Genomic DNA, 19,555 nt, shown 5'->3' on the forward strand with positions numbered 1-19,555 from the left:
GTGAGGAATCCCAGAGAGAAGAAAGCAGAGTGGGAGCCACGACTTCTGAGCATAAAACCCGCCCGAACCTCTGGATGACCCTGAATTTTGCAGGTGGGGGGCAGAGCTCAAGCAGAATAAAGCCTCATGGTCTTAGGCCCCACATGAGGGAGGTGCCCCGAGTTATGCAGGAAATTTACCTACTCAGGAAATTAAGTCATTTGTTTTATTTTCTCCAAATTAAATGTCCTTAGATATTCAGATTTTTAGGTAAGTCAGTTAACTTTCATCTAGAGAAATGTTTTAAAATTAAAAATTTAAGAATCAGTTTATTTTTTAAAGTAAATGGAATTATAAATTACCTTTTACTTTTAGATTATTTAATATGTTTTAACACAGTTTTGCAATGTAAGTAGCACTTTTTAAACTGTTCATCTCTATCCCAGTAAAATGGTTTAGGGAGTTATTAGTATTGTTTTTTTGACCTCTAAAAATATACTATTTCTGTAAATATAAAATCAGGCCTAATCAACCTAAGGATAACTTAGCAAGAGCCATAGGGCTAGAGAATATCTTGAAATAGTATTTAAAACATCTTTATAAGGAGACAATGACATGAAAAGTAAGGCTGTAATGGACAGAAGTAGTTTACTCGGGTTTACCAAGTGAACTCCAGAAAGAACGTGGTGAGGCTGGTGAAGTAACTACGGCTTTAAAAGGGGGAGAGTGTGGGAGTGGGGCTGTGTTTTAATAGAAACCCCACCCCACCACCTGCCTAGAATAGCTTGGGCATTCTCTTAAACAGCCAGTAGGACAGACCAAATGCTCCCTCCAAAGCAATCTAATTGTTTGGTCACCATGGGATTAAAATATTAAAGTGAGTAATCATCCTGTAGTATGGCAAAGTATCAAATACACTGAATAGCAGTCCTGTTAGAAAATACAGGGAGTTCTTCTAGGGTATAAACAGACAGACAAATAACAGAAGTGAACAAATCTTCCAGATACCAATAGCTATCCAAATTAAAAACTAGCTCCTAATTTTCCAGAAATAAAAATTCTTCTTATCCATAGTCCAGAATGAACTCTTAAACACCACACATTCTAGCAAAATCCACAGCATCAGATTTCAGAGCACTAGATAAATTATACTTTCACAAAAGGATATAGAATAATTGTAGCAGCTGGCACCTAAATCTGAGCTAGAACATCTGAATTTTCATGCCACGAAGATTCCATATTGTGTGTTACCAGACAACATGGCTAACCCCTACATTCCTCCAACTACACGTAGGGAGCTAATAAGCACCTAAGGTTTTAAGGTAAATTTCTTCCTACCTTCAAAAACATAGTAACCGCACCACCAAACCAATATTATATAAAATGTTAAAGGGTCTCCTTTAAGAAGAAGGAGATAAAAAATATGAACAATAAAATGGCAATAAATACATATCTATCAACAATTGTTTTCTAAAAAACAAAATAAACAAGCGTAACAGAAACAGAATCGAAGACACAGAGAACATTTTGATGGTTGCCAGATGGGGAGGGGGGAGAAGATGAAGGGATTAAGAAGTACAAATTCACTGTTACCGAATAGTCATGGGGATGTAAAGGACAACAGAGGTCATAGAGTAGCCGAAGGCCGTACATGCATGACCCATGGACACGGACGACAGTGTGGGGACTGCCTGAGGAACTGGCAGGGCTGGGTCGAGGGGAGCAAAGGGGGGAAAACTGGCACAACTGTAGTAGCATAACCAAAATATAATTAAAAAATAATAATCCAGCAGAGGGATACAAAAAGTAAACAAATAATCTAAAACCGCAGTATGATAAATGTAGTAGGAGCAGCTTAAAGAATTTCTGTGGAAGTTTACGTGAAGGGGCGTGCATGTCTGCTTGTGGCACAGGACACATGGAAAAGGCATCACTTGAGATGGTCTAAAAGAGTAAACAGAATTTAACACTAAATAAAGTTCTTTTAACCAAGTAACAATAGGCATGTGGTTTTTAAAAGTCGGAGTACTACAAGGTTCACGATGAAAAAAAACAGCCCTATTTTCTCCCTCCTCAGATACCTGTTCCCCAGCAAACTTTTTTGCTATTCACCTCCATATTGGTTATAGATAAATATGCTAATGCCACTATTTTGGATCATCCGATTTAAAATGCGTTCATTGACTTCTCCTAAGGAAGACAAGGATGTGGCTCTTACTCCTTTGTCCTTTTCTCCTCTTCCTCCCTACATGGTTAATAATTCCTTCTCAGTGCCAACTTTGTCCTTCAAAAAAATTTTTTTTTTACTTATTGATATTCAGAGAGAGAAAGGAAGGGAAGGAGGAAGGGAGGGAGAGAGAGAGAGAGAGACATGTCAATTTGTTGTTCACTTATTCTTGCATTCATTGGTTGATTCTTATATGTGCCCTGACAGGGGATCGAACCCACAACCTTTGTGTATCAGGACAATGCTCTGACCAACTGAGCTACCTGGCCAGGGCCAATTCTGAACTTTGTAACTATGCTTACTCATGTGTGTTCTCTTTATTTTCTTATGTGTCTGTTTCCTGTATCAGACCCTGCCATACTCATCCTAGCATATCCAATGTGTGAATCAGTGCCTACTCCTTCGTGGGAACTCAAGTTTGATAAACTGAATTAAACTGAAAGCAATCTGCCAGTGTAAAACTTTATGAGGTGCCATCTGCAGACAGCCATCAATGCCATGGGCGTAGTTAACTGACACCACTGGGGTTAGTGTGACAAGAATAACTCAGAAACACAGAAACTACTTGCCACCAAAAATAGATCTATGGACAAGAACAGACACTGTCAAATTAACATGTGAAAATTTCTCCCACCATTCAATTCCCAGAAATTTGCTTTGAGCCACTGTCCCAAAATAAGGTGCTCAGGAATTCTCAACATACTAAAATATAATATTTATAGCTTCCCCCTGGATCCACTAGGAAGGTTTAAAAAAAATCTCCACTCAGTTATCTGAAAATAGAATTCGGCAACTCAGATACAAACTTTTAGCTGTTTCAATGCTGGGATAAACCAAGGCTGTAGAGTAGCAACCACAGGGTCTAGGAGAGAACTCTGAGGAACTTTAACACTGTGTAGAAAAGGAGATGGCAAATACTATGCACCCAGGCCCCCAAATCCCTTCACAGTCAGGGGTAACTGAGCCTGGTACCCCTTCCTCTTGAGCCCTGCTCCTTGTAATAGTCCAAACAGTAGCAGACCGACATGCCACAGGAGGGTATGAACAAAGAGATGGTATTGTCTAGACCTTAAATGTTTTTGTTGTATTCTTATTCCTGTTACACCCTTTGAGACAGAGTAAGAATCTTAGCATATTCTTGCTGAATGAACTGAACTGTCCAGTAAGCAACACATGACAATGACATAGCTGCTTGATAGTCCTATGATGCTTTCTGTGAGTCTATTGGCTTTTTACTGACTTAATTTTTTTAGACCAGTTAAGGTTCATAGCAAAATTGTGGAAAAGGTACAGAGACTTCCCTACATCTCCCTGATGACCCAAAACTCTTTATTTGGAAATAATTTCAGACTCAGAGAAAAGTTACAGATTCCCCAAATATTACTATTTCCCATATGTGCTTTATCTTATTCTTTCTCTATACACACATATATTTTTCTGATATTATATATGATTTTCCTCCATTTTTGAGAGTAAGTTACAGATATTGTGTCCCTTAAATACTTGTGTGTTTATTTTCTAAGTACAAGGACAGTCTCTGATATCACCATAGGGCAAGGAGCAAAATCAGGAAATTAACACTGATACAACACTGTTATCTGATCTACAATCTACCTCCTTCATTCAAATTTTGCCAACGGTCCAGCTAATGTTTATAACAAGAGAAAGCGATAAAGGAAGAAAAGAAAATAGCCCAGATCAGGCAGCTCAGTTGGTTAAAGTATCATCTCAATATACCAAAGTTATGGGTTCGATCCTCAGACAGGGTACATAAAAGAATCAACCAATGAATGCATAAACAAGTGGAACAACAAATCAATGTCTCTCTCTCTCTCCCCCCCTTCCTCTCTAAAATCAATAAACAAAAACTTAAAAAGTTGAAGAGTCAATGAAACTCTAAAACTTTCATTCTGGGTGTGCACAGAATGACCTCAACATAAACCCCAATTAGAAAGCTGGGAGAAGCAAGTTTGGGTGAAGGAAAATGAGTTCAGTTTCAGAAGTAACAGGTTTGAAGAAGCAACAGGGTATCCAATGTGGAGGAAAAGAACATAAATGAGGGGTCGGAACTTAGGGGAAAGACTAAGAGCTGGACGTTCATTTATACAGAAGCCATTTCTGTAAGCTCTGCTATGATGAACTCAACCGCCATAGGAAAAAAAGAAAGGACTAAAAACAGGATCTTGGAGAAGGTCTATATTTATATAATCTGTCAGTCTCTCGGAGACTGTGTGTGTGTACACACAGACACACACGTGTATGTGTGTGTATATGACCTTATATTCAATGGAGGATTAAACAAAAATCTAGTCCTTCCACTTCTCAGATTCAATTCTATTCTTAATAGTGATCATCAGTGAGAATTATTTTTAACCCTTACTCAATTAAAATTTAAACTCTAAAAATTTGACATTTCCAACAAAATGAAATTAAATTAGAAAAAAGTGTATTTTGAACACCAGTGGTGGTCATGATATTGCACTTGATCTTAAAGAGACTGATAAGTGAAGAAGACACAGTGAACCCCCAGGGGGCCAAGGAGGTGGGGAGAGAGCTCTTCGTTTCCAAAGTTCATTATCGTTCTCCAAAGCACATTATGTCCAGGTTCATATAGTGAAAATAACCTAGCAAATTAATTTATATGTTATAGTCTTGGTTCTTTACTATGCTAATAGTAAAAAATTTCTTCCATGTTTAAATTTTGATAAATATTTGAGAAGAAATTAAGCATATCCTCTAACTAGAAGATGGAGATTTTTTATCTCACTTGAAATGATAAATCCCCTCTTTCAAATCTTCACCTTCAGGACAAAAATGCAGCATTCAGTCCACACAGAGCCACCCTCAACTGAGACCACGTACTGAATGTCCCCAGCACCCTGAACGGCGCCAAACTAAACCGTTATGTTTTCTCAAAGGAACGGGGGGAAACCTGCTGGTGCAGTGAAGAAAAAAGAACTTGTGGGTGGTGAACACTAATAAAAACAGCCAAGCAGAACTAAAACCTTGAAGATTAAATTTAATGTGTCACTTTGCATTTTCCAACTGGAAGCTCTGAATAGTGACAGATAACTAAAATGTTCAGCCTTTTCTGGAAAAAAACAAAACGAGGACACAGAGGCAAAGGAATAGAAAACAAAAGATGATCAGAAAAGCAGACAGGAAGAAGCGAATTATTACACAGCAGGAGTAGGGGTGAAATGAGCAATAATTATAAGCAATGACAGAGAAAAGTCCTAGCATAAGAAACACTAAAGACAGGACACTGTTTCCTTATGCTGGGGGAAGAAAGCGAGCTACCTTCAGTTCAAGAGGGAATCCTGTGCCCTCACTCCCAGGTGAGTAACTTGGGGGCTGGGCCTGGGAGGGGTAAGCCTCTACACACGTGTCATTAGGTGCACACTCTAAGTGCGCACCACTTAGCTCGGAACAACTTGAGTCACGGCTACCGGGAAAAGGTGACCCGAAACCTGGTCCCCATTCTGTTGTGTAACTGATTTTTACTGTATTCATTTCCTTCTATGTTATTCTAACTTTTATACCAAAAAAGTATTATTATAGAAATTTAAGCCTGTTAAATTTACTTTTAAATTATAGCTAAAACAGGATGGACCTAGAAGGTATTATGCTAAGCAGAAAAATGATTTTACCTATAAAAAACCAAACAGAACCGAAACAGACTCACTGATACAGAGGACCAATTGATGGTTGCCAGACGGCCGGAGGGTGGATGAAAAAGTGAAGGAGAATAGGAGCTGTAACTTCCAGCTACCAAATAAGTCAGTCATGGGGATATAAAGTACAGCGTAAGAAAACCAGTCAATAATATTGCAATAACTTTGTACGGTGACAGGTGGGCACTAGACTTACCGTGGTGATCACGTTGTAAGGTATACGAATGCCAAATCGCTATGTTGAACACCTGAAACTAACATACTGTATGCATACTTTAATAAAAAATAAACTTAAAAATAAATTATGGATAAAACACTAGAAGATGAAAATCTCTTAGGCTATATAATTTGAGTATTTCAATATCCTTGATTTAAAGGGGTAAAATCTATGTAGTGACTATTACGTGGTGTGCATTTTAAGTATGAACCGACTGAATTCTTTTAACTATCTGATGAAGATGCTTTTGTTGTGACGAGTCAAATGATTATTAAACCAAAATTCTCAATTCTGTGGGCACTTTCTTTTTTCAGTTAATTTTTTTAAATTGAAGAATTAATACATTCACACATGATTCAAAAACCACACAGTACGTGAGAAGAAAGACCCCCGCCCTGGGGGCGTTCACAGTCCAGCCTTCTGGAAGGGGCAGGAGAGAGGGAGCGCTCACTTTTTGGACTTTGGTTGGTTTGAGGTGCCGCATGCCAAACATCCAGTTAAATTGTAACTAATGCTGCCCTATACTGACTTGAAGATGCCTCCTTATTTCAGAGATGTTAACATGTAAAAAATATGTATCTTAGTATTCTCTCTCATTTACTGTGTTTCTCAGAACTTAATTCTGGTAGCTAAATAATGACTCTACTTCTACAGGGTGAACTTTGAATATCACCTTTACAACTACCAACTGTAAGATATATAATTAGAAAATCACACTGAACCCACTGCCACACACTGCAGTTTCCAAGGGGAGACTCTTCGAGGAGGAAAAAGCCAATACAAAGACCCTGAGGTAGGAACATAGTTGGCATGTTCAAAGACAGTACGAGAGCCCATATAGCCAAAGAGTAATGAGTAAAAGTAGCGGGAGATGAGGTCAGAGGGAAGGAGCAGGCCAAGCAGAGCCTTAGGCACCACTGCAAGGTTCCTGGCTGTTAACATAGGTGAAGACATGATGGGATTCTGAACCTAAGACTGACATGTTCTGACGGACTTTAAAAAGGCCACTCTGGAAATAGACTCTAAGAGAGACAAAGGTAAAAACAGGGTCAGCAGCTAGGAGGTCACGCAGTGATCGTGGAGCTGGGTAGAGGGGGTGGTGGCCAGGACCAAGGTGAAAAGAAGTAGTCAGATCCAGGAAACATACTTGAAGACAGAACCAAAAGGACTTCCTGACTGAGATGTGAGACAGAGAGAGACGCCAAGGACGCCTCCAAGGTTCTTTATCGGAGTAACTAGAAGGATAGAAGTGGCTATCTATAATTAGATGGGGAAAGCTATGCGGAGTGGATGTTTTTAGGAAAACCCAGTTAAAGTTTAGAGAGGACCATGAGACACACCACTGAAGATGTCGGAAGTCAGATACAAAATTCTGTTTGGTATATATATTTTTTTATTTAGTCATTCCTCTACTGATGGATATTTAAGTTGTTTCCAATTTTTTACTCTTAGAAAAAAATGCTGTGCTAACATCTGGAATGTGTAGCTCCAAGGAGAACTGTTATGTCATAGAGGAGCTGTTTAAGAAACTGCCAAATTGTTCTTCAAATTGGCTGCACCAATTTGTTTCATTTTTCCTAAAACCTCACCAATACTTGGTTTCAGTAACTACTGATCTGTAGACTCTTTACATATCTACTCAATATGAATCCTTGCTACTTGCATTTCAAACACCTTAACTTCATTTACAGTGTCTTTGGCATACTCCAGTTTTTAATTTTGATGCCATCTAATTTGTATTTTTCCTTCATGATTTATGACTTACAATTTTTGTGTCTTATAAGGAAGGTCTACCCTACTGTGAGAACATTAAGAGTTTCCTGTACTTTGTTTCAATAATTTAGAGTCTCATTACTGATGTTGAGATAAAAATCTATCTGGAATTTATGTGGGGATACGGTAGGCGTAAAATTCCAATTTTATGTTCCATATGTAGAAGCAATGGTCCCAAACCATTTTATTGAACAATTCATTCTTTCTTTACTGATATGTGATACCTACTCAATCATACGCAAGTTCCCAAATAAATCTGGATTTTCTAATCTTTTCATTGGTCTGGCCCTGCCTTCATACTACACTGTCCTAATTACATTAAGCCTTGGTATCTGGTAGGAAGAACTCCTCTGTTTCAGTCATCTTCAAAATAATCTTAGCTATTCATTTATAACCACAAATAAATTTGCAAACCATTTTGTCAAGTTTCCAGAAAAACCCTCCCAGACTCTGACTCTCAGTCCTCCTGGGTGTAATATAATTGGAATTATGTTAATTTTCTAGATTAATTTGGGAGAAGTGACATCTTTATGATTTTAAGTCTTCCTCTCTGTGAACACACACAGTACACCTGTGTAGACTACTGTCATGGTTAATTTTATGTGTCAACCTGATGGGCTAGGGGACACCCGGTAGCTGGTCACACATGGTTTCTGGGTGTCTGCGAGGGCATCTCTGGAAGACTAGCATTCGAACCTTACCAATGCAGGTGGGCATTATCCAATCCATGGAGGGCCTGAACAGAACGAAAAGATGGAGAAGGGTGAACCCACTCTCTCTTACGGGTTTACCCCTACCATTAAGCTAAGACATCCATCTTATGCCCCAGGACACTGGCTTTCCTGGTGCTGGGGTTTTTTTTTACATTTTTAAAAAAGATTTTATTTATTTACTTTTAGAGAGAGGGGAAGGGAGGGAGAAAGAAAGGGAAAGAAACGCAAGCACCCTGTTGGACGACCAAATCTACGACGACGCATGTGCTCTGACCCGGGATGGAACTGGCGACCTTTCGCTCTGCAGGACAGTGCCCAACCGACTGAGCCACGCCAGCCAGGGCAGCTTTCCTGGTTCTTGGGCTTTCAGACTCAGATGGAGACTTAACTCCATCGCCTCCTCTTCCCCCGCCCTCCTCTCACACTAAATTACACCACTGGCTTTCCTGGTTCTCCAGCTTGCAGACGGCAGATCATGGAACTGCTCGGCCTTCTGTTAGTTCTCTAATACCATTAAAGATATTTAATCCTTTAACCACACTCCAAATATCACGTCACCAACAAAAATTATTCATGGCTTATTTTACATCTCTATTTCTTACTAGTCTCTGACATGCAGTGTATTTCACACTGCACATCTCCTATCAGACTGGCCACATATCAAGTGCTCGACAGCCACATGTGACTAGTGGCTTTCACCACTGGACAGTGCATGCCTAGACAGCAGGAACTTTGGCACTCATATGAACAGACAGTCATGTAATAGGAATAGAATAGGTAAGCAGTGGTTATAGTTCAAGTGAACGAAAGGGAGCCATACATGTAAAAATGAAAAGATGTAGAAAATAACAGAGTGGAAAACTGTTGCAAGATTATATGCCATGTGTGGTTATACACATTTTTAAAAACTTACAAAACAGGCCCTGGCTGGGCAGCTCAGTTGATTTGAGCGTCACCCTGATACGCCAAGCTTGTGGGCTCGAGCTCCCGCCAGGGCACAAAGAATCAGCCAGTGAATGCTTAAACAGGTGGAACAACAAATCGATGTTTCTTTCTCTCTCACTCTCTCAAATCAATAAATTAAAAAAAAAATTAAAAACATAAAAACAGTATTATAAATATATCTATATAATAAAAGTACAAGGAAAGGAAGAATACACACCAAATTCATGATGGTAGCAGCTTCAAGGGTAGAAGCAAAGGGGTAAGGAACTGGGAAGGGGAAAAATGGGAACTTTACTAGAAATGTTTTATTTCTTCTATTAATAAAAAAAAGTCCAGGGGCAAATATATCAAAATATTAACATTTGCCCATTCTATTTTTTTAATCCTTGCCTGAGGACATGATTATTGATTTTAGCGAGGGGGGAATGGAGGAAGAGAGAGGGAAACACTGATGTGAGAGAGAAACAGAGATCGGTTGCCTTTCGTCCATGCCCCAACCAGGGACTGAGCCTGCAACCCATGCATGTGCCCGGACCAGGATCTAACCCTCAACTTCTGGGTTTACGGGATGATGCTCCAACCAACTGGACCACAACGGCCAGAGCAACATTTGCCCATTCTTGCTAATGGGCATGTTTGCTTAAAAAAACATTAAATACTACTTCTCTGAATTAATTTCTCTTTGAAATTTAAAATAAATTATTTCCTGTAGTCTCTAGTTCAATGCCTTCTCCAAAGTAACCAGAGTCCCAATCAAATTAGACATGAAAGCAACACCTCTGCTTCTGGTAATCTCCCTATGCCATATACGCATGGTTACATATTTTTTCAAGATTTTAAGAATGAAAATATAAGCTCTGTCTGCATAATATGATCAGCTTCTCTAATTCACTGTCCTAATTTGGAGCGAAGCAGACGTTTATATGAAGGACAGGGGTTAATTTGCTTTTATCCCTGTGAACACTGTATCCCTGTGATTAAAATCTAATCATGTTTAATTTTCCAATTAACTCCTTAACAGCAGCACACCACACCCATTACTTCTTTAACAGGAGAAAGCTGCCTTCCAGTGTGAGAAGGGGAGAGCGGGAGAAAAAAGTTGTTCCCTTCAAATGCTTCTCAGAGTTAAACCTTTAGTTGCTCTTTTGAAACATGCTTTACTTTTGAAAAAGATCAATAATGAAGTTTTAAGCAAATTAATCAAAAATATTTCCCTAAACAATACATAATATTGGCAAGTTAGGAACAAGAAGAGATATTCTCTTAAAGTAGTAAGTGGCTTACATCCACTCTAAGGGGAATGCTAATTACTAATGCTGGATTTAGTAATCGTCCACGCACACTTTGTGTCTCCATAATAGAATGTTATACTTGTGGGATGCTCTGTATCAGTGTATCACCTAGTGCGCAAACGATGCACACTCACGGAAGCCCAGGCAGTCACGTATACGTTCAATTTAATTAGTAAAGTGTCCTGGGTACTTAATCACCATTTACAACAAATTTCCTAAAAAACAAGCTCCCAATACTTGACTAAAAATTTGACTTTTGAAAGGTAACAACACTACTTATTTGTGAGACAGGATGTAGTGTATAACCTTGTCACAAATTTTTACTTTCTCATTTATGTGGTATTTTAGGGTAGTATTTCACAGCACACAATAATATGTATATTTAGGGTTCATCTCTTCTGAAAATCCTAAAAATCTACACAGGTCTAAGAAGAAGTGAATTGACAATGTAGAAAACTGCTATTAGAAGAAAAAATAGTGTATTTGAAAAGATTTAAAATAAATTATCACATTTTTAGGCTCTTTCCTAAGCATCAGTACAGAAATTTAAAAATCTAGAACACCCTGGTAATCTAGATGATTTTTTCCTATTTAAATAAAGACCAGATGGTTCCTAAGCACTTAATCTCACCACCACAGTCTGACTCTCCAGGGAAAAGCCTTTCTCGTTCAGAGACCTCCCCGACACCTGTCACAGCGTGCTCCAACGAGGTACAGGTAGCAGACCTACTTGGTAGCCTTGACAATACTTTCCAAGAATAAAAAAGACACGTATTAAGGAAATAAAAACCGGCCAAACCACTGACTAATGTTAGGTAAATTATGCCAATTTTAATGTTTCCCAAGTGGATTCTAATGGTTAGGAACACTACCCCATCGTAAGGCAGTGCACCAGCCATCCGGGGGCAGGTCCTTGGCTCTCAGCAGGTGCCAAGTTGTACCACGCAGAAAGGACAGTCACTGCCCGCCACGAGATTTCCCTAGAATATGGTCAGAGTACTGCTAACCTTCCCACATTTAAAGAGAAAGAGATCTAACCCCAGTTATTTATATTATTCACATTTGTGTATATAAGATTTCTAATGTTGCATTTTAAAATCTCTTATAATTGAAAAGATCTCACCTGTGTTTAAAATTTTAATATATAACCAAACAACAAGAACCTGAATAAAAACCAATCTTTCTAGGTGGGTTTGGCTGGGGTGGGGTGGAGGGATGGGGAGAAAATGCAGACAACTATAATTGAATAACAATAAAAATTAAAAAAAAAACAGCAACCAATCTTTCTGAGAACAGAAAAAAGTGAATAAGGAGTAACACGTTTGTTTAAATTTATTTTAATTTTACTAGTGTTATTCCTGCCAGGAGAAACCCAGGATAAGTAATAAACAGATTATTTTGGAACTAAGAAAGCTAGGAAATATTTTTAAAAAAACAGCAAAAAATCCCCAAACAAAACCGATCTTCTTCCCTACCCCCCAGGGGGACCTGAGGGCCTAGAACAGTGGATGATGAGACCCAGTCCTTCCATGGCGGATAGAGACACTCCTGGGGGTTGCAGAGGGCATGGCCCACCTACCTCCTCACTAGCTTCTTGCAAATCCGCATAACTAACTGGACACCACGGCATCTCTGTTCTCTCTTGCCCCTTCCGTTTGCCCTCCCTTTCCCACTTGAGCACAGGTCTTTCTCTATGCCTCACGTTGGTCAGACAATGAACTCTACTAAGTTTCTGGGAAGAAAAATCTACCCGTTCACTTCTCCTGAGACTCCTAGGATGTGTGTGTATGTTCATAAGTACATAATGTAGCATAATTTGTACATTGTACTAACTAAATAATATTTTGGGATATGATTCTAAATCATAATTTAATATCTGCTAATCAAACACATTAGAATTTATTTTATTTCTCTGTCTGATAATAAAGTTTCTATAATAAATATATTTCTGAGAAGCTTCTATTTTATTAATAGAAGTAGTTTTTGGTATCAAACTAACCATCCCTCATCTTCTATCTACTGTTTGGTACCGATCTCTAAATCAGGGGTCCTTAAAATTTTTTTTTTTAATCCTACTATATTTTGAGAAACTTCTCTGCAGAGAACTGCAAACACACAGAAATTGCTGGCCTTAACCCAACCTGTTTCCAGTGGGTTTTCCACATAAATGACTTCTCTTGGCTCATGCTTTGGCCTTTTCTAAAATCTCTCAAACAAGCAGCATCTGGCCTCGTTGTGCCCTGTACCTTTTGCTAAGTGGTCCCAGCCCTGGCACTAGTAGCAGCTGGCCTTGGTTCACAGCGTGGCCTCCCCCAGGGACCTCCACATCCAACACAAGTAGCAGCCATCTGCAGATCATTTTGTAGTTCATGCCGGATAGCCCTGGACAGAACACAGGCAGCGGGAGACCTTGGCCTGCACCTCCTGGGAGGCCCCAGAGCCAGTGCACCCGGTGGACAGCTTTGGGCCACATCGAAGCACTACCCAACCACCTCCACAAGTAACACACTCAAGGGGCACACTCAGCAGGCACCAGGGCCCTGCTGAAGTACGTCCTACTCTGTGAGCTGGGCACCAGCACAGCAGATCTTCCACAGTGGTTGCAGCCAGTCCTTGCAGCTGATATGCCTGGGGATCAATCCCTCCCATCGATGTGCCAACAGCAATCAAGGCTCAACTACAACAGGAGGGTGAACACAGCCCACACAAGGGTCCAACTACATGAGGCCACTCTACCAACCCTGGGAGATGTAGCGGCTCTGCAAAATACATAGAAACAAACATAGGGAGGCTGCCAAATCGAGGAGAAAAAGAAGTGTGTCCCAAATGAAAGTGAGGCAAGTTAGTAAGAAGCTAGGAAAATTCCATGGCGGGTGGAGTGGGGAAACTGAGACAGAACAAACTGGTTGAGCAATTTACAGCCAGATAACAAGCCCAAGGTCTTAGCTCTCCTAAACAAGGACACTTAGGAGCAAAGAGATTACACATTCCAGACCCTGCGGGGGTGTCCCTTTTCAGTGACATTCTCTGAAGGTGAAACTGACCAGAAAATGACCCTAGCCCCACTACATGCTGATTTTGGTACGCCAACATATTAAAGAAGTCACCTGGAAAGCCGATGAATATTCTGCTGAGACCCTCCCCCAAGACCTGCTCTAGGATTCCCATGCACAGAAGACAAAAGCCCTTGAAACAAAAGACATGGGCATGCCTTTCTTGGAGTGCTCCCTCACTCTTCTCTTGGGCACATACTTTTTTTTAAAACTCTGGGGACACCCATGGGACTTGCAACTAGGGGAAGAGTGGGCAGCAAAACCCCTGAACTTGTCTCAAGCACCTTTTCTCTGACTTTTCAGTGAGCCAAAGCAGCCCCCCATAGGCTCTCTCCTGTTGCTTCTTCTATCCTAAGTCCTTGTTTCACTATCCCTAGCTTTAATTAATGTACTCTCAAAACCACCTGGACTCATGTTGTGAAATCTTTCCTGCACAAAGTCAGAACCAACACACCATCAGCCAGCCTGAGGCAGACCCACTCCAGCCTGGTCCCTGTCAGGTAACAAAACAACAGAACAAAATTCCATAAAAAGAACTAAACACAATGGAGACAAGCAAGCTACTGGGTGCAGAGTTCAAAACACAGGCTATAAGGATGTTCAAGGAACTTAGGAGAGAGTAGATGAATTTAGTGAGAACTTCAACAAAGAGACAGGAAGCATAAAAATGGAACTAGAAAACATAAAAAAGAACCAATCAGAAAAGAAGAATATATTAACTGAAATGAATACATAGCAGGGAATCAATGCAATAGATGAAGCAGAGGATCAAACAGAGATCTGAAAGATAAGGAAGCAGAAAACACCCAATCAGAACAGCAAAAGGAAAAATGAATTAAAAAAAAATGATGACAGTGTAAGGAGCCTCCGGGACAATTTCATGTGTAACATTCGCATCACGAGGGTGCCAAAAGGAGAAGAGAGCAAGGAATTGAAAACCTATGTAAAAAATAATGACACAGGCAAGGGAAACAAAAGAAAAAATAAACAAATGGGACTACATCAAACTAAAAACGGCTTGCACAGCAAAAGAAAACACCAACAAAATAAAAAGACAACCCATGGAATGGCAGAACATATTCACTGATACATCTGAAAAGGGGTTAATATCTAAAATTTATAAAGAACTTAACAAAATTCAACACCAAAAAACCAAACCAATTAAAAAATGGGCAAAGGACCTGAATAGACCCTTCTCCAAAGAGGACATACTGATGGCCAGTAGGCATATGAAAAGATGCTCAATGTCACTAATCATCAGAGAACCACAAATTAAATCCACAATGAGTTATTGCCTCCCACCTGTCAGAATGGCCATCATCAATAAATCAACAAACAAGTGCTGGTGAGGATGTGGAAAAAGGGGAACCCTTTTACACTGTTGGTGGGAATGCAGACTGGTGCAGCTACTGTGGAAAGCAGTATGGAGATACCTCAAAAAATTAAAAATGGATCTGCCTTTTGACCCAGCAATCCCACTTCTCAGAATATATCCGAAGAAACCCAAAGCACTAATTTGAAAAAACACAAGCACCCCTATGTTCATTGCAGTGTTATTTACAATCGCCAAGATATGGAAGCAGCCCAAGCATCCATCAATAGATGAGTGGATAAAACAACTATGGCTACATTTACACAGGGGAATACAACTCAGCAGTAACAAAGAAAATTTAACCTTTGTGACAGCATGGATGGACCTGGAGAACATTATGCTAAGTGAAATAAGGCAGTCAGAGAAAGACAAATACGTTATGATTTCATTCATGTGTGGAATCTAATGAACAAACAAGCAAAATAGAGACAGACTCATAGATAGAGAGCAGGGTGAAAATTGAGATGGGGTTTGGAGGGAACGAACAAAAAGGAGAAAGGACTCAGACATGGAGTCCTTTTGGGGGAGTGGGGGGGATAAATGGTAATGGGGAAAAACATAATAAAAAATATACATATAATGACAGAAAACATCCCTACCATGGTGAAGGACATAGACATACAAGTCCAGGACGTGCAGAGAGTCCCAAACAAGAGGAATGCAAAGAAACCCACATCAAGACACAGCATAATTAAAATATCAAAGGTTAAAAACAAAGAATCTTAAAAGCAGCAAGGGAAAAGCAGTTTGTTATCTACAAGGGAGCTCCCATAAGACTGTCAGCTGATTTCTCAATAGAAACTTTGCAGGCCAGATGGGATTGGCAAGAAATATTCAAAATGATGAAAAGCAAACATCACTTTACTCAGCAAAGCTATCATTTATAATCAAAGGACAGATAAAGTGCTTCCCAGACAAGAAAAAGCTAAAGGAGTTCATGACCAACAAACCAGTATTACAAAAAATGTTAAAGGGTCTGCTTTAAGAAGAAAAAAAATATGAATAATATAATGGCAATAAATACATATCTATCAACAACTGAATCTAAAAAACAAAATAAACAAACAAGCAGAATAGAAATAGATTTGTAGATTAAAAAAAACATTTTGATGGGGACCAGAAGGGAAGGATTTGGGAGGGATGGGTAAAAAAGATGAAGGGATTGAGAAGTACAAATTTGTAGTTACCATATATCATGGGGATGTAAAGTACAGTAGAGGGAATAAAGTCAGTAATATTGTAGTAACTATGTGTGGTGTCAGATGGGTAAAATCCCATGAGATACTGGGATGATCACTTAGAAGTTGCATAATGTCTAGTCATTGGGTTGTACACTTGAAACTAATAGAATGCTGTATGCTAACTATAAATGAAAAATAAAAAAATTGTTTAAAATCAAAAATAATTACTTTCTTACTTTATACATGAGCTTCATAATTCAGCAATGGAAGTCATATAGCAGAATCAATTTTAATTTTATAGTCATCCCTCACATGTCAAAAACCCAAAGTACAATATCTAATTTTAAGTTTTCAAATTCATGTTTCAAATTATTCCAATTCTGTACTTATATTTGTAAAACTATGATGGTTTATACATATGATGGCTTACAAATATGCTACCTATCTACTCTCTAAGAGTATGTAATTTGAGTAGTTTTCCTCTTGAATTGAGGGCTTTGTGGCAGTTCTGATCTTCCTTGGGACTAATTGCTCATTTTGTAACTTAGTTGCCATAGGTTGAGATCTTTGACCAGGAAATAAAGATAAATGATTATAAAGTGATCAAATCTATTCAGAACTCATCAGCACCACGCTTTCATATAAGTACCTACAAACATTTGCAAGAAACTTTTTAAATAAAAAAAAATTCTTTTTTTAAATTTTATTTATTTATTTTTAGAGAAAGGGGAAGGGAAGTAGAAAGAGAGGGAGAAAAACATCAATGTGTGGTTGCTTCTTGAGTGCCCCCAACCGGGGACCTGGCCTGCAACCCGGGCATGTGTCCTGACTGGGATTCAAACCAACGACCCTTTGGTTCTTAGGCTGGCACTCAATCCACTGAGCCACACCAGCTAGGGCCACATGAAACTCTTTTAAAAAAGAAACCTACATTTACAAAAATCTCAAAAAGCTAGTGCAGAATACCCAATAAATGTTTTGCTGTTGTTCATGCAAATGACATAGTATTAAAATATTAAATATTTTAAAATGTAACTCATAGTTGTTATCCATTTAATCATTTAGGAAATCTTACAGGATTTAATGATTTAAAAACAAATTCTATTTCTATTAATACAAATCTACTTAACCCAAATTAGTGTATATTTACCATGATGTATGCCCTTTAATTATTTTTACAGAAGCGTTTCAGACAATGAAGTAATCATATTGCTACTAGAATGTCATTTTTAGAGACTTTGATCAGGCAGTGAAAAGAACTACTTCAAATGACATTTTCACAATAAAAATATAACAATAATTTTGAACCTACCATTTTCATTTTCGATTAAAAATTTGATATCGAAACATTCACACTGTCCTAAGATAGCACTTTATGTTGGATATATGTTGAGTACTAACGCAGAACTCTTACCTGTAATGTACATGTGTGACTGTTGGCTTCCTGTATCCAAGGATCCAGGTTTGAATATCTATGGGTTTGGCTTTAGGATAAGCTATGGTTGTGTCTATTATCCACTGGAGGCCTTTTGATTTGCTGTCTGAGGACAAAGAAAAAGAAAAAGACTTAAAATTGGGCCAATTTTAATATTATTTACAACCAATTACATAGTACAAGTTACTTGAGTATAAAGCATATTAATATACCTTTTGCTTTAAGAAAACAGGATGAACTTGGTGTTACTGTTCTACCTGACACACTTAGGATGAAATTAAGCATTTCCCATTATATTATAAAATATATGAATTTCACACAAGTGCACAAATAACAGCACTATTATTTACTGAACATGTATCATTCAAGTATTCAATACAATTATGCACTGTCAAGGTCTAATTTATATTTTATCGCTCAATAACTGGCAAAGGTCAGAAGCGAAAGCATCATATCACAAAAATTAAAAGCAGACCTCAAAACCAAACAAAATCATTCACAACATATAACATATAACAAGATAACATGAACACCCAGGTAATGTGATACCTGGGAGACAGTAATAAATATTGGAATAAGGCAATAAAGCAAGCACTTTATTGCCACACATGATCATCTGTGGCTGATCTTGTTTAAACCAAAACAAAAAACTCCTCCCATTGTCGCCAGAGGTATATACAAATGAAGGAATCAGCCCACTGTCTGCCCTTGGCCGGGACAGCAGGTAACTGCTGTGGGGAGCGGAAATGGGGAAGCACATCCTATTTGGAAGTCTTCTGCTTTCAAGCTTTGGCTTGGCTGACATTGCACCATATCTCTCCAGTGGCAAAGCTATTCTGAACTTTCCTTTTCTATTAAAAGACTTTTCAATTTGTCTTTGCACTAGATGGTGAAAGATTAAGAGAGCTGACTGCCAAGCAGCTGCTTAGAAAAAAACAAATGAAAGGAAAACCCGGTGTAATCTCACCGGCATTATCTCTGTCTGGTTCTTATTGTCATTTGAAAATACATATTTCTGAGGGCCTATCATCTCTATTTTTATTTTGTCTAAAGAATATTTTTTTAAAAAATAGCAAAATGCTACTAAAGAAACAGGCCCGGTGAGGTTCTTTCAGCTTCTATCACCACATTTTTATAGTGTCTTAAACTTGCTCATAAGTCTTCGTGCTGTTGGCACAATATTGTCTGCGAATCTTCCCAATTCACCAGGACGTCTCCAAGACAGGCAGTTCTATCTCTGAGTGTGGCTTACTTTTTCCTGGCCATAAAAGTAATATATTCTCAGTATTTTAAAAACATACAGAAAAGCATTAAGAAATGAGAAAAAATCATTCATAATGTTACGACTCAGAGAAGCAATCATGGCTCACTAACATTGTGGTATCTTTCTATCTTTGGGCTCAGATTCTTTTCTCCAGAGGTGTTTGTTCCTCTCCCTCCAATATCATTAGAGAGCAGAAGTATTTTTCCAATCCAATAAAAATCCTCTATAAACATCATTTGTAATGGCTATGTTGTGTTCTGTTGTGTGGGTATTTTATTAATTATCTATCCCGTCTCCCAGCTATTTCCATTTTTTTTTACTATTATTAATAAAGCTGTGATAAACTTCTTTGCCAGTATTTCAGATTATTTCCTTCTGACAAGTATTTTTTTCCAGTAGAATAACTCATTTATCAACATTTTAAGGCCCT

At 38.6% G+C, this 19,555-nt stretch overlaps 1 protein-coding gene across 4 annotated transcripts in view; it reads right to left on the reverse strand.

Moving 5' to 3' along the window:
* Positions 1 to 19,555, reverse strand: part of LPGAT1 (lysophosphatidylglycerol acyltransferase 1) — a 69,738-nt gene that overhangs the window by 17,452 nt on the left and 32,731 nt on the right. For all 4 annotated transcript variants that reach the window (XM_053915185.2, XM_053915184.2, XM_053915182.2 and 1 more), the window contains exon 6: positions 17,841 to 17,967. In XM_053915185.2, coding sequence (XP_053771160.1) covers positions 17,841 to 17,967 — 127 coding nt within the window. The remainder of the gene's footprint in view (positions 1 to 17,840; positions 17,968 to 19,555) is intronic.

This window comes from Desmodus rotundus, chromosome 12 (genome assembly GCF_022682495.2).
Source record: "Desmodus rotundus isolate HL8 chromosome 12, HLdesRot8A.1, whole genome shotgun sequence".
NCBI classification, from domain to species: Eukaryota; Metazoa; Chordata; class Mammalia; order Chiroptera; family Phyllostomidae; genus Desmodus; species Desmodus rotundus.